General features: G+C 42.4%; 1 protein-coding gene across 3 annotated transcripts in view; it reads left to right on the top strand.

The window, feature by feature from the left end:
• The window catches only part of GABRB3 (gamma-aminobutyric acid type A receptor subunit beta3), a 251,832-nt gene that overhangs the window by 213,535 nt on the left and 23,068 nt on the right, over positions 1-15,229 (top strand). For all 3 annotated transcript variants that reach the window (XM_068140542.1, XM_068140564.1, XM_068140553.1), the window contains one exon: positions 11,566-11,718. In XM_068140542.1, coding sequence (XP_067996643.1) covers positions 11,566-11,718 — 153 coding nt within the window. The remainder of the gene's footprint in view (positions 1-11,565; positions 11,719-15,229) is intronic.

Below are 15,229 nucleotides of genomic sequence, written 5' to 3'. Positions count from 1 at the left end.
GACAGGCCTATAATTCCCTGGTTCATCCAACCGGCCCTTCTTGTGGATGGACACCACATTGGCCAGCTTCCAGTCTTCTGGGAGCGCTCCAGTGAGCCAGAACTGCTGAAAAATGATGGAGAGCAGCTTGGCCAGCTCCTCTGCTAGCTCTCTCAGTACCCCAGGATGGATCCCATCTGGTCCCATGGACTTGTGGGGATCCAAGCAGCTGAGGAGAGCTCCAACTAATTGCTCCTGGAACATAGGGAAACTGTGCAGCTCCCTGGCTCCTTCTGCCAGCTCTGCAGCCCAGCTGTCTGGAAGACGTTCTGTCCTGCTAGTAAAAATTGGGGCAAAGAAGGTGTTAAGTACCTCTGCCTTTTCCTCATCCTGTGAAACAATGTTACCCTCCATGTCAAACAAGGAGTGGAGGTTGTCCTTGCCCTTCCTCTTGATGTCATTCACCTCTGAATCATGAGTTTCAATGGAGTCTATGGGGTTATTGGCAATAAATTAGTATGTTTGGGTGTATTAGATCAAAAGGCCATGTTTTTTGTGAACACCTCTCTGCAACATTCCAGTGAATGTTTGTGCTGTTGTATAATGAATGTAGTATCTTTTATATCTTGATTTGCGCTGACAGGTATAAACAAACCCATACATAGACAGTACTTTTGTCATTGTTTTTGAGATACTAAAATTATAACCCTGGGTTTATACCTTGTTTCCTTGAAGATTTAATTGAAGTTACTGGTGTCTTTGGGTGACAAAGCATGGCACCATTTTGATTCGGGAGCTAGCCTTTCAGCTGACTGCATAAAAAAAAAAAAACAACAAAAAAAACCAACCACCACAACCAAACTTTGAACTATGGTTGTCACTCGGTCAAAGGGTAGAAAAACAGCATCTACCCAGACCGAGTTGCTGCATCAGCATGCTGGAGTCCAGGCTCCCAGTTGCAGAGAGTGCTTGAGTGCTTGAGCCTGGCACTTGGAATAGAGGGGGAAGGAGAGAACACCTGTGTCAGGTGTGACCAGGTGAACTTTCTCCTCAGTCTGGTGGCAGAGCTGAAGGATGAAGCGGCCGAGCTGAAGGAGGAGGTATCTAGGCTGAGGTCTATAAGGGAAAGCGAAAGGGAGTTAGATTTGTGGGAGAAGGCTCTGCAGATCTCCCCAGCTGAAGGAAGGGTTCCCAGAAACGGGGAGGGATGGATACATGTCCCTGCCAGGGGTGGCAAGAGAAATCCATCCCGGCCCTCTCCTCCTCTTCCGCTGCCTTTGCATAATAAGTATGAGGCCCTGCAGGCCGAGGGCAGTGGGGATGACAGGGCTGAGGAGCAGCCATCTGGAGTGGAGCGTGAGGCCAAGCGGTCCCCACCAATTATAACGACCAGCTGCACAAAGAAAAGGAGAAGGGTTATAGTTGTTGGGGACTCTCTCCTGGGATGTACTGAGGGACCCATATGTTGTCCCGACCCATCCCACAGGGAGGTCTGCTCCCTACCCAGGGCACGGGTTAGGGACATCACAAGGGGACTCCCAAAGTTAATCCAGCCCTCTGACTATTACCCTCTGCTGCTAATACAAGCTGGGAGTGACGAAATTGACAAGCAGGGCACCAGGGCAATTAAAAAGAATTCAAGGCCCTTGGACAATTGATTGATGGGGCAGGAGCTCAAGTGGTGCTCTGCTCAGTTCCCTCAGTGGCAGGGGTGTACACTGAGAGGAATGGGAGAACCCATACCATCAACAATTGGCTCAGGGGATGGTGCCAGCAGCAGGATTTTGGTTTCTTTGATCATGGGACAACTTTTACTGCCGCCAACCTGCTAGGTTCTGATGGGGTGCATTTATCTAGAAAGGGTAAGAGAGTCCTAGCACTAGAGTTGGCAGGGCTCATTAGGAGGGCATTCAATTAGGTCTGAAGGGGGTGGGTGAGGAAATCAGTCCCTCTGCAGAGGAAAGAGTAGGCTACAAATTAGGGTCAATTGAGAAGTCGGGAGCCCAGCTGAAGTGCATGTACACCAATGCACGCAGCATGGGCAATAAGCAAGAGAAGCTGGAAGTCCTGGTCCATCAGGGTGACTATGATGTAGTCACCATCTCAGAAACATGGTGGGATAACACGCATGATTGAAGTGCTACGCTAGGGAGTTACAGGCTCTTTAGGAGAGACAGGTGAGGGAGAAGAGGTGGAAGGGTGGCTCTGTATATTAGGGAGTCACTCTCTGCCACAGAACTTGAGGTGGAAGATGAGGGAATTGAGAGCCTGTGGGTTAAAATCAGAGGGCAGCCTAACAAATCTAACATCCTGGTTGGAGTCTGTTATAGACCACCCAACCAGGATGAGGAGGGTGACGAATTATTCTACAAACAACTGGAGGCTGTCTCAAGATCATCAGATCTTGTCCTTGTGGGTGACTTCAACCTGCCAGATATCTGCTGGGAACATAATTCAGCAGAGAGGAGGCAGTCCAGAAGATTCCTGGAGCGAATGGAGGACTGCTTCCTGATGCAGCTGTTAAGCGAGCCTACGAGGGGACAGGCTCTGCTTGACCTGCAGTTCTCCAATAGAGAAGGGCTGGTGGGAGATGTGATCATGGGAGGCTGCCTAGGGTGTAGTGACCACAAGATAGTAAAGTTTTCAATATGCAGGGAGATAGGGAGGACTACCAACAGAACCTTCACCTTGGACTTCCGAAGGGCAAACTTCAGCCTGTTTCAGAAACTTATTTGTAAAGTTCCTTGGGTATCAACCCTCAAAAGAAAGGGGTCCAGGATGGTTGGACCTACTTCAAACAGGAGCTCTGGAAGGCACAGGAACTGGCAGTTCCCATGTGCCGAAAGATGAGCCGGCGAGGAAGGCGACCGGCCTGGATGAGCAAGCAGCTCCTTCATGATGTAAGGGGAAAAAGAGGCTGTATCACCTTTGGAAGGAGGGGAAGGCTTCTCGAGATATGTTTACGGAAGCTGTTAGATTATGTAGGAAAAAAGTTAGGGAGGCAAAGGCTGAGCTGGAACTGAAGCTGGCCACCTCTGTCAAAGACAATAAAAAGCATTTTTACAAATATATTAACACTAAAAAGAAGGGCAAGAAGAACCTGCACTCCATGTTGGACCTGGAGGGGACTGTGTATGTTTTTGTTCATGACTTTTTTGGACTCCAATGAGCAAATAGAGAATTTATTTGGGAAGTTTTTATGGCAATCCAAAACCAGATTATGAAATACTTCCTTAAAGGCATGATTTAGTAATGTAGAGGTAAGACAAATTTAAGTTTAGGAAAAACAGAAATCCAAAGACCTGTGAGACAAGTGTGAGAGAGAGTGAAACCTAAGAGCAGACATTTATATGACTGACCAAATGTTCAGAATCATAACAATTCTTTCAAAAAAAACCCCACAACACAAACTTGAAGTAGTCTCTTGCTTCAGTGTTTAAGACAGCTTGATGTTAGCAATGAGACAGTCACAGAGAGCAGATTACACCATATTACATCTAACATTTTCTGAAGAATATAATTTTTGTCTCTGATGCAGATGCAATACTGAGTTTACTATTGTTTTGGTACAAGACATTATGAAAATGTTGAATTATGACATTTTGTGACAAGTATTTCCATTCAGGTGAAACAGCAGATTTATTTCTTAAATCCAAATATTTCATTCTGAATCCAGTGCATGCTAATGGATGTGATGGATGAAGTTGGTAGACACTCTACAAGTTTCTTCTCAAGACCCTACTTACTTATGGTTCTACTAATCAGGGCCAATTTCTACATTTTTGTGGAGAAAAAAAAAACAGGCTTCTTATCAGGGTTCTTTTTTTTTTCCTTTTGGCTTTGAGGTCATTGTAACCTCATGGGAAGATATTAGTTCTTTGAGTGCAATATCTCAGTGAAGATTTCAGATATGTGAGTACTAGTGTGCTTTGATTGTATAAAGCTAAAAGAAGACTTCAGAGTCATGACATAAACAGCTTTTGCAGTAATTATTTCTCCTATCCTCCATGAGGAGCAGTGCAGTATAATCTTGTGTAAGTTATGCAAATGGAAAAATCGGTTCCCATAGTTACTACTGAGCGGCAACAGTAAGCATGGGGAAAAAAACCTCAGATAATGACAGAAAACTGTACGGGACTGCATGTATTTGGGAACATAGCACTGGAGTTAAAATTTTTCTTGGCAATTTTGCAAAATGGACATGAAAAAAAAGAATAAAAGTGAGTATGAATAAGTGTAAAATACAACATCTATACAGCTGGCTATTCCTATACAAGTTCAGGATGGGAAATACCAGGTTAGGCCGGGATCCTGTATTTGAAAATCTAGAAGCTGCTATTGATCTCAGACTGAATATGAGCCAGTAACCCCTTTTTGAGAAAAAAAAAAGAAACAAACAAATAAAAAAAAACCCCAACCAACAAAACCCCCCACAAAAAAAAACAACCAAAAAGCCCAGACAAAACACATCCTATAAGGAATCTGATTTGCATTGCTAAGGCCTGGGCTGAGTACTTGTGATTGTGGGTAACACTTTTTGGACAGTTGTGGAGCAATAGAAGGAGGTCTGGGGAAATTTCATAGGTATAAGTGGAAGTCTAGAAAGTGAAATTCATGAGATAACTGAAGAAAGAGGTGTGGTCATGTAGGTTAAAAAAGAAATAAAAAAAGAAAGAAAAAGGGTACACTTCATGGGAAATAAATAAAGTCCTCAAGTGTCTAGAAGGTATCTGCAAAGACATGGCAATAGCCTGCATTCTTTATTCATAACAGAAGGAAGATAAAATAGTTATTTAGATTGCTATGAAGAAGTAAAATATAGTTTGACTATCCTTCTAACACTGGCTGAAGTCTACTGTTGGACATCTACAGTGACACTGGATGCCCATGTGTCAGTAACTGAATTAAGCCCGTAGTCAAATGATACAAAATCAATAGTGTCAACAGAGCTATTCCACTCTTGTACACTTTGATTCTGTCTAATTAATCTATCTTAGGATACTATTCAATTGCCCAAACATAGGTATCTAAGTGCCTCTTCAGGTGGTGTAGAGCATCCTGCTTAGCAGTTAGACTGCTGTTCTGGAATCTTGGTATTGTGTCCTATGTGACAATCTAGTGCTTCAGTATTACTTATTTAACCAGGTAGTACTACTTCTATGCTTCAATAACCTGATACATCTCAAATGGCATTAGTCTTCTCTGTACAGACAACTATATTCCTCTCTTGCAGCAAGCTGCAAGTCTAGTCCTCCACAGTCTACACTAAGAGCTTATAGTTTCATAGTTTCATAGTTTCATAGTTTCATTCAGGGTTGGAAGGGACCACAAGGATCATCTAGTTCCAACCCCCCTGCCATGGGCAGGGACACCCCACACTAGATCAGGCTGGACAGAGCCCCATCCAGCCTGCTCTTAAACACCCCCAGGGAAGGGGCCTCGACCACCTCCCTGGACAACCCATTCCAGGGTTTCACCACTCTCATGGTGAAGAACCTCCTCCTCACATCCAGCCTGAATCTCCCCACCTCCAGCTTCATTCCATTCCCCCTAGTCCTATCACTACCTGATATCCTGAGAAGTCCTTCCCCAGCCTTCCTGTAGGCCCCCTTCAGATACTGGAAGGCAACAATTAGGTCTCCTCGGAGCCTTCTCTTCTGCAGACTGTACAGCCCCAACTCCTTCAGTCTGTCCTCATAGGAGAGGTGCTCCAGCCCTCTGATCATCCTCGTGGCCCTTCTCTGGACACGTTCCAGCACCTCCACATCCCTCTTGTAATAGGGGCTCCAGAACTGGACACAGTACTCCAGGTGGGGTCTCACCAGGGCTGAGTAGAGGGGGAGGATCACCTCCCTCGACCTGCTAGCCACACTTCTCCTGATGCAGCCCAGGATCTGATTGGCTTTGCGGGCTGCAAGTGCACACTGAGAGCTCATGTTGAGCTTTTTGTCCACCAGCACCCCCAAGTCTCTCTCCTCAGGGCTACCCTCCAGCCAGTCACTGCCCAGCCTGTATTTGTGCCTGGGATTGCCTCGACCCAGATGCAGGACCCTGCACTTGCTCTTATTGAACTTCATGAGGTTGGCCTGTGCCCACCTCTCCAGCCTGTCAAGGTCCCTCTGGATGGCCTCCCTTCCCTCCAGCATGTCTGCTGCACCACACAGCTTGGTGTCATCAGCAAACTTGCTGAGGGTGCACTCAATGCCACTGTCCATGTCCCCCACAAAGATGTTGAATAAGACAGGTCCCAGGACTGATCCCTGAGGGACTCCACTTGTCACTGGCCTCCACTGGGACATGGAGCCATTGACAGCCACTCTTTGGGTGCGACCATCAAGCCAGTTCCTTATCCATCTAGTGGTCCACCCATCAAACCCATGTGTCACCAGTTTGGAGACCAGGATGTGGTGTGGGACAGTGTCGAAGGCTTTGCTCAGGTCCAGGTAAACGACATCAGTTGCTCGCCCCTCATCTATTAATTTTGTCACCTGCTCATAGAAGGCCACCAGGTTGGTCAGGCAGGATTTGCCCTTGGCAAAGCCATGCTGACTGTTCCCAATCACCTCTTCACTATTCTTTTGAGCGAGTAGTGACTCCAGGAGGATCTGCTCCATGATCTTTCCAGGCACAGAGGTGAGACTGACTGGCCTGTAGTTCCCTGGTTCCTCCTTCTTAATGCACTATCAATGTATGAATATCTGCATGCAGATATCTGAAATTTAGTGCCTAGACATGTGAGCTAAGTCCCCTCCTTAATACTTGTTAGGCAGAAATACTAAGAAGCTGAACAGGAATGGGGATGTGTAAAACACTGCCTAAAAGGTTTATTTTAAGATGCATAGCAGTCAAAGCCCAACTAGCAGCCTGTTGATAAGAGGAGGATAGCCTTTAAAGATCTGAAAATTAATTACTTGCTGTATTCTGAAAGCTCAATCTGTAAAGTACATTTCCAATTAGCCAAAGAACCTTCCCAGAAGAACATACTAAAATAAGAATTCTGTAACTGACCAGCTCTGTTATCTTGGTTCATACTTGGATAAAACAGCAAGAGACTAATTTAGCCTTGGAGCCAGATATTTCAGCTTGCTAGATTTAAATGAAATTGAAACAGAAACAAGTAATTACTTTTTACCAAGTGCCCAAATATATGAAAGAGGAATATTTTGGGCTTAGTTATTGATTGAGGATTTATTTTCATGCTGGCATTCTCAATACTGTTGTTAGATTTAAATACTTAAGTCAAAATTCTGTTATTCCTCTACTGTTTAAATTAGCCCATAGGCATCAACATGTTACATGAGATAGCAGGAAAGGTAACAAATCTGGTCCCTGAACAGCAAGACTGTTCTTTAGGGAAAAAAAACAAACAACAAAACAAAAAACAACCCGCAAATTTTGATGAAATGTTAACTAGAATTTCCTGGTAGTTAATTTCCAGATGTACTGAGCCTTAACTGAAAAACCATTATCCAAGCATAATCAGGCAAGTAACAGTACAGTCCATTTTTATTACGTAAATTACACAAGATGACTCCTTCTTTACTAAATAAAGATCTGGGCTTACAATGTTTATTTCACACATATTAGCACCTATCCTTTCCACTGAGCTTTAGGCTCAGACAAATGGGAGGAAATATGTATGGGAAATAAGGAATGTTCCTTCTTTTAATTACTTTGTCCACAGACTCCTGAGGTCTTTGCTGGAGATGAGATTTTACAGCAGAGGCTAGAAGCAGGGCACATAGGTCATTTATAAAGGCATAAAAGCTATACAGGTGAAAGTAATACAAGCTTTTAGTCTCAGAGAGCGCTACCTAAAGGAGAAGTTTGGCTGTATAGTACAACAAAACAAGGCTGCCAGCTCATATCTCAGTTTCAACCTGAATTATACAAAGACCAAATTATTCTGAAATTTCATGAGATCCAGCCCTCCAAATAAAATTTCAGCTTGGAAAACTCACCACAAAACCAGATGACATTCTGTTTACCTTTATGGCCCCGAGCAATGTGTCACCTCCAGTAAGTAGTTGTAATGCCAGCAAGACTTGATTTATTGCCCACGAGCCACAGATCTTCATAAAATACCCTGAGCCTTGCACGGTTGGGATTTGTCTTGCTCTGATTTAAGGTGAATATAATTTCAGTGTATACATCTGAACCAGCTGTCCTAGGTGATGGGAACTCAGTGAAGTTTGGAGACAAAATTCAGTCCACCAATAGGAGTCTATTTTAGCAGGAGATGCATAATTCTCTACATTTCATTTATTAGATTGAGTGGTAGAACAGATTCTCTTGTAAATGAAATCAGAATTTAAGACACCTAGCCCATGTGTGTGCAGCTCAAGTGAGTAGCAACTGCTATTTAAGATGTCATAGTGCATAGTCTCCAGCTGCTGATCAGAGAGCTGTCATATTCACCAGCTGTATACTGGTGTCTGAGATGTCATAGGGCACCTCAAAAGCAGCAGAGCATCTTCAGATTCACAACTGAATCTGTCTGTTCCAGTCCAGCACAAACTCGAGAGCAGGAAGACAGACAGCACTGACAGCTCTAGGCCTAGGTATGGTTCTTAGGTTTCTGTCTTTGAGCTTCAGGGCACAGAAACTGGTGCTTGAAACAACTTTATGTCTGTGGCCTTGAGAAAATCTGTCCGGAGAGTCCACCTTTAAGACCAGGTTCCTCTAGTTTGAGTAATTGAGCAATCTCATTAGACAGGGATGATGAGGATGTAATAGCTGATGGTCATGAGTGAAGCATTGAAGATAAATGTCTCAAGTTTGCTCTGTTACATACTTTCTCATTTCAGGATTTCATTACTGACATGCATGACACTTCATCAACAGCAAAGTGTGCTCTTCTTTTCTCTGAGGCTCCCCAGTGCATCCAAGGTCCTTGGCACTGGAGCAGCCTAAGAAAAGACTTTGATTCACTGATTCAGACTATTTATCTAAGTATTTTAGGGGAGATTTTCCAGTCATCATCTCTATTAATGATATTCTACAGATACCCAGACCTGGACAGGTCTTTAGGAAAGGAAGAGATTTATACAGAATTCTTTGTGTGGGTGGTGTATTGCGTTGTAGTGGTTTGAGCCTTAACTGGAATTTAAGAGCTCAGATGGTAGAAAACCAAGAATTCCTGCCCTCTTCCCCTTCCTTTATTCCCCATAAGGAAGAAAAGGGGAAAGAAAAGGGAAAGAAAAAAAAAAGGGAGTAGGAAAAAAGGGAAGAAAGTAAATCTACCAAAAAATAATTTGGAGTCAGTTTGGAAGTAGGAGAAGTAATTTTATATATATATATATATATATATATATATATGTGTGTATATATAAAAGTAACAGGAAGAGTTTACAAGGGTAAGGAATAAAGATGAATTGAAAAATATACAAAACCTAATTTGGATGACTTTATATCTCCCTTGATGTATGTGGATTTCAATCCTTTAGGGAAGCACGGATGTCGCAGGGAGACGATCAGGCCCGACCATGTGGCAGAACCAGGAGGCTAGCAGCGGCTGTGGGTCCTTTCGAAGAGGCGAGGCAGGAGCAAAGAGGGCAAATGGCCGCAGCATCTTTCTTGTTATAGGCTTGCTGAATAGGAAGGGAGAGTGGAATAGACCACCTCTGACCAGGGGGACCCCTCCTCCTGGGAAGGGGAAACCAAGCCCCTCTCTGTTCACCTGGATCAGGTTTCGTTTGTCCCCCGGGAAAGCAGAGCTCTCACAGCCCTTCCCCCAGGATGGGTGTAACCCAGCACATGCATGAAATTAATTTCCTCATCTGAGCTTCATAAAGTTCTCTGTCTGACACACCACTCTTACTGCAGAAAGGTGATCAGGTCTGCTACATTAAAAATGTATTTCATAATATCAGGGTATGTTTCTGTTTTATTTACAAAGTCTGCAGACACAAGACCATGGAAACAGTTTCCTAAGAAGCTCAGTGGAAAAGTTAAGCTTTATTAACAAAAAAACCAAGGCATGATTTCAAAGAGAGAATTCATATTATAAAATAAAACATTGTTCATTGGAAAATGAAGATGTTAAGCAAGCTAAAGTCTGAAATTATTCTTTACTGAAAATTATGTTGACTTCAGACAGCAGAAAACCTTGGACTGTCTTTCATGATGAAATAAATTCTGACTGCACCAGTATTCATCTGCTGATGAAACTATAAAGCATTTCCTCTTGGAATGAAATACTACTGATTGAAGTAATCACAGTCACCAAGTGTGCCTACCATATACTTCTTTTTCTCAGTGATAGTTCTTCTGAGATTGTTTGATAAAATAGTTAAGGATAGTTGTGTAAAGTTTGATGCTCGCTGCATGCTTCTGCTGCCTGGAAACAGTGCAGCATTTTTTCTGTTACATGGCTCAAAGTATGCCAAACTATCAGGAATGTGATGAAGAGTAATCTGCAGTTTTTCTATTCCTTCTTTTGCATTGTCTCAGGAAATCCATCATTCCTATATATATGGACAAATGTAATTTCCTATGCTTATATGCAAACGAATGAACACAATTTAAAGGGAATTTTAAAATTTTTATTTCTTTCTAGATGTGATCTTTCATGTCTTGCACACATTTGCATTAGAATGAGTGGGATGTGATCCAATACCTAACTGGGTCCTCGGTATGTTCAGGAATATATTTTAGGATGTTGACTAAAATGAGAACTTTTAGATGAGCTATTACAAGTATCATATCTAAGACTAGTAATGCAAACAATGAAATCATGAAGCTAATGTGTAAATGACTAAGTTTTTCTTATACAGCTGTACTCAATTTAATCCTCTTTGCTATTTGGTGAAAGAACTCACAATTCTTTTAACTGTTTGAGATTTATTCAGTAAGATTAACACTGATTTTGAAACATACCGATTTGAAGTAAAATAATAGAATGTTTTATTTTAAACACTGGCAGCTAGGATATTCATTTTTTCCCCATTATTTACTTTCTTCAATTGTAATAATTAATGAATCCTATATATATAATATATATGCACACACATAAAATTGTCCTGGTTATGCTTGAAACATTTTTGGAGGAAAAATTATGCCCAGCTCTAATTGATATTGGAGGATCTGGTCTAGAGGCTTTTCCTCACTGGGATTCATTACAATTTATTTTTGACATCACAGGTAGCATGTTTCTCATAGTTTAGGTGCAATTAAGAAGTGCTATGTCATGAATTCTTCCATGTAAATAAAAAGCTATACACATTACTCATCCTCTCAATATAAGTACTATATATAAAAGTGTATTTGGATAAACATTTTACTTGGGAGACCTAAGCATCTGCTTTTATAAACTTAGCAGTGTTCCCCCATCTGTTCAATAATCTAGAGTACTTTACTCTTCTTTTCTTCACAAATGTAGTTAGCTTGGGTATCTCTATATTCACTTCAAGGTTTCTTTTAGCACCAACCAAGTGCTACAGGGAAGACATTTTCCCTGCTGTTCTGCAGATGTCATACTACCCCATGAAATGTTCATGCTTTAGTTTCTACGGAAACTGAACACAACTGTCTGCAAGTGTCTTTTCTTCGGTATAAATAATGCTGTTTTCCTCTCCCTTTCCTCAGGTGCCTATCCAAGACTCTCACTGAGCTTCAGGTTGAAGAGAAATATTGGATACTTTATTCTTCAAACCTACATGCCCTCCATACTGATTACCATTTTATCATGGGTGTCATTCTGGATCAATTATGATGCATCAGCAGCAAGAGTTGCCCTTGGTATGTGCTAAGAATGAGTGGGACATTAAAATCTCACACTGAATGTAGCCTTTAGAGGTTGTTAAATAGTGCAACATGATGGCGGTGTTTTGATATTCCCAAATCATTTTATGTCAAAATCATGCCAACCAGTATTACCTCAAAAGTGGTAAGTTTTCCTCTGTGTGCAAGAATGTAGCTACCGCTGAATCTCTGATATGAACTGCTCATGTGGGTCCCAGCCTTGTTGTCATCAAAGCTAATGTTGTTTTCAGTAACTTCAGCAAGGGGACCAGATCCAGAATCATACTTCAATGGCGTAGTTGTGGGCTTTTAGTTCAGTTCAGTGTGGGAAGAAAAGTGTGGCTCCAAACCTCTTCCAGAGGTCCTGGATGCTTTAACTGACAGTAACAGGGACAGACCTCAGGAACCATGTGCTAGTTCAGAGCATAAGGGCACATCATCTTTGAACCATGACATCCTGTTTAACCCTCAGAATGCACAGTATGCTAAGTGCATTTTTATTACAGTTTAATGTACAGTTTAAAGTACCATTTACCTCATGGCAGAAGAACATGGGTTTGGTGCAGATCCAAGTCCAAGACTTTTTCAGCTCAAAGTATGCCTTAGATAAGGGAGGTTGGCTTCAAAATATCTCAGGGGAAATGCTTCATCTGTTACAGAAGCATACTCAGATATAGCTATAGGCAAGGAAGAATAAACAGATACATAAATCCTTATAACTATGGCTGCCTCTCATCTCATCCCAAATCCTATTTTCAGCTCAGTATGTCCCAATAACCCACACCTTCCTACCCAAAATTTGATACTAAGGATATGATGTGTAACTTCATGCTGTACTCTCTTTTCTCCTTAAAACAGGAACATATTTCCTTATTTTTCTGATATGTACCATAGCAAACTGTGATTCCAGACCATGTCCATATGATCGCCATCTCTGTACCCCATACTTCATAGGTCCTTCATTACAAAGCAGGCTGGGCAGACACAGCTATACTTTTGTGCAATATCATCTTAGAATAGAATAGAATTTACCAGGTTGGAAAATACCTTTGAGATCATCAAGTCCAACCCATCACTCAACACCATCTAGTCAACTAAACCATGGCACCAAATGCCTCATCCAGTCTCTTCTTAAACACCTCCAGTGATGGTGACTCCAACACCTCCCTGGGCAGCCCAGTGTAGTGGGTTGAGAGAGAAGGCCTAGCTTTCCCTCCCCAAAAAAGAGGGAAAAAACCACAGCTAACACTGTTGGAGAAGCAAAGGAATGCTATAGTTTACAAGCAATGTGAAAAGGCAGGTTAGATATACACAATATATACAGTATTTACAATATATATACAGAAATATACAGCAAAGAAAAAAAAACAGGAAAAAAATTCCCTCCTCCAGACAGAGGAGGGTTCCCGCCCTGTGCCCCACTCTCTCCCCCTACCTCCCGTTTTTCCCAAAAAGGGTTAGAGAGAGAAAAAGGCAGTTATTAAGGAAGAATGATTTTAGTAGGCCTCATGCAGGATTAGTGCTTATCTTATCCAAGGTCACTCTGGCTAGGTGCCCAGAAGCAGCCAAGCTGGAAGGGAGAAGGAAAGGAACGAACTGAGAAAAAAATTCCAACTGCACTAAAACTTGAAGCCGCATTCTACCAATCTACCAATGAAATTCGTTTAGACCTGTCTTTGTTTACAAAATATTCAGCCAGAGTGTCCCAGCACTGTCCCTTTCTTAAAGGCACAGCCTCAAACGGTCACACCCAGCCCAATTGCCAATCGCTCTTTTTGTGAAGAACTTCTTCCTAACATCAGCGTAAACCTCCCCTGGTTCAGCTTGAGACTGTGTTCTGTTCTGATTCTGGTTGTCTGGGAGAAGAAAGCAACCCCAACCTGGCTACAACCTTACTTCAGGTGGTTGTAGAGAGCAATAAGGTCTCCCTGAGCTTCCGCTTCTCCAGGCTAAACAACCCCAGCTCCCTCAGCCTCTCCTCACAGGATTTGTACTCCAAACACCTCACCAGCTTTGTTGCCCTTCTCTGGACATGATGCAGCAACTCAACATCTTTCCTAAACTGAGGGGCCCAGGACATTACATCCTTGCATCTGAACTTGGGTAATTGAAGATACTCTATATAAACTGCAGTTACTGTACACTAATTTTACAGGTAGTGTAGATTAGCTGGTGCATGTGGGCATGACACAATGTAGCATTACCACTTAAGAGCTAGTGCATGTTCACCATGTTGCAGTAGTAGCTTAATGGAAGGTGGGACACTGCAAACAGCTCTGATGTATTTATAAATGAACGACTGTATACCAAAGATTCACACTGGAGACATTATGACCAAGTGAGGGGAGTTCTTCAAACACATCAGTCAGCATGTAGATTTTACATACTGTCCAGGACTGCAGAGTATTCTCTGGTTGTCTGGTTAGACAGAAGTGACCAAATTCAGTGACATTCCACATCCTTCTCTAATGAGTCTGTGTGATTTTTTTTCCCCCTGTTTAAGGAACAGGACTGTCTCTTGTGCCCTATTTCTGTGTAGCACAAGCTCATCCAGTGCTGTACTGTGGTAACACAAATACTAGAATAAAAGTCATAGTACATTCAAAGCAAGCTCAGGAACCCAGATTTCTATTTCCAATTGATAGGAAGTACTTTTGAGAGTTAAAAAACCCATCTATTGGTTCTTCTGAAAAAACAATTAGAGCCTGGTGAGTATGTCTTGTATCACCTGATGTTTTCATAATGAAATTCAGTACCATGGATATAATTCTGTGTTGCTTTGTATAGCCCCTCTTAAGAGTTTGAAGCTGATACAAAATGGTATCAAAGTTTAAAGGCTGTGTAAGTGCTTTGGATATGTGTGTGAAAAGCTCATTTCAGAGGAGAATAAGGACTGTTGGCTTAGGCATTTGTTTGAGGAAGAACACCCTGTGCAATTCTAGGGACATGGAGACAAGCTTTTGCTAAATTCCTGCAGGAAGCCTGTGCTCTTGGGAAGAGCCTCATTTTAGTTCATTTACTTCCATGGTTTGCTCCCATCCTTGGTTCCTCTCTGCACACACTGTCTGTGGTCCAGGCTGCACTGAACCAAGTAGTTTCCCCAACAGAGAAACCCAGGCATGGAGCAAAGGCCAGCTCATTCAATACCTACTGGAGAGAGTCCATCAGAGATCCAAAAGGATGATTAGAGGACTGGAGCATCTCTATTACGAGGAAAGGCTGAGAGAAGCAGGGGCTCTGTAGCCCGGAAAAGAGAAGTCTGAGATGGAATCTTATAAATGCATAGAAATATCTAAAGGGTGGAGGTCATCAGGATGAGGCTGAGCTCTTTTCAGTGGTAGCCAGTGATGGAACAAGGAGCAAGAGGTACAAACTAGAACACAAAAGGTTTCACTTGAACTTAAGGAGAAACTTCTTTATGTTGAGGGTGACAGAGCACTGAAACAGGCTGCCCAAAGAGGTTGTGCAGTCTCCTTCCCTGGACATATTCAAAACCTTATTGGACATA

Source organism: Melanerpes formicivorus, unplaced genomic scaffold (assembly GCF_026170545.1).
Source record: "Melanerpes formicivorus ecotype bairdi unplaced genomic scaffold, bMelFor1.0.p_v2 SCAF_1, whole genome shotgun sequence".
NCBI classification, from domain to species: Eukaryota; Metazoa; Chordata; class Aves; order Piciformes; family Picidae; genus Melanerpes; species Melanerpes formicivorus.
This window is presented reverse-complemented; position numbering and strand designations above follow the sequence as displayed.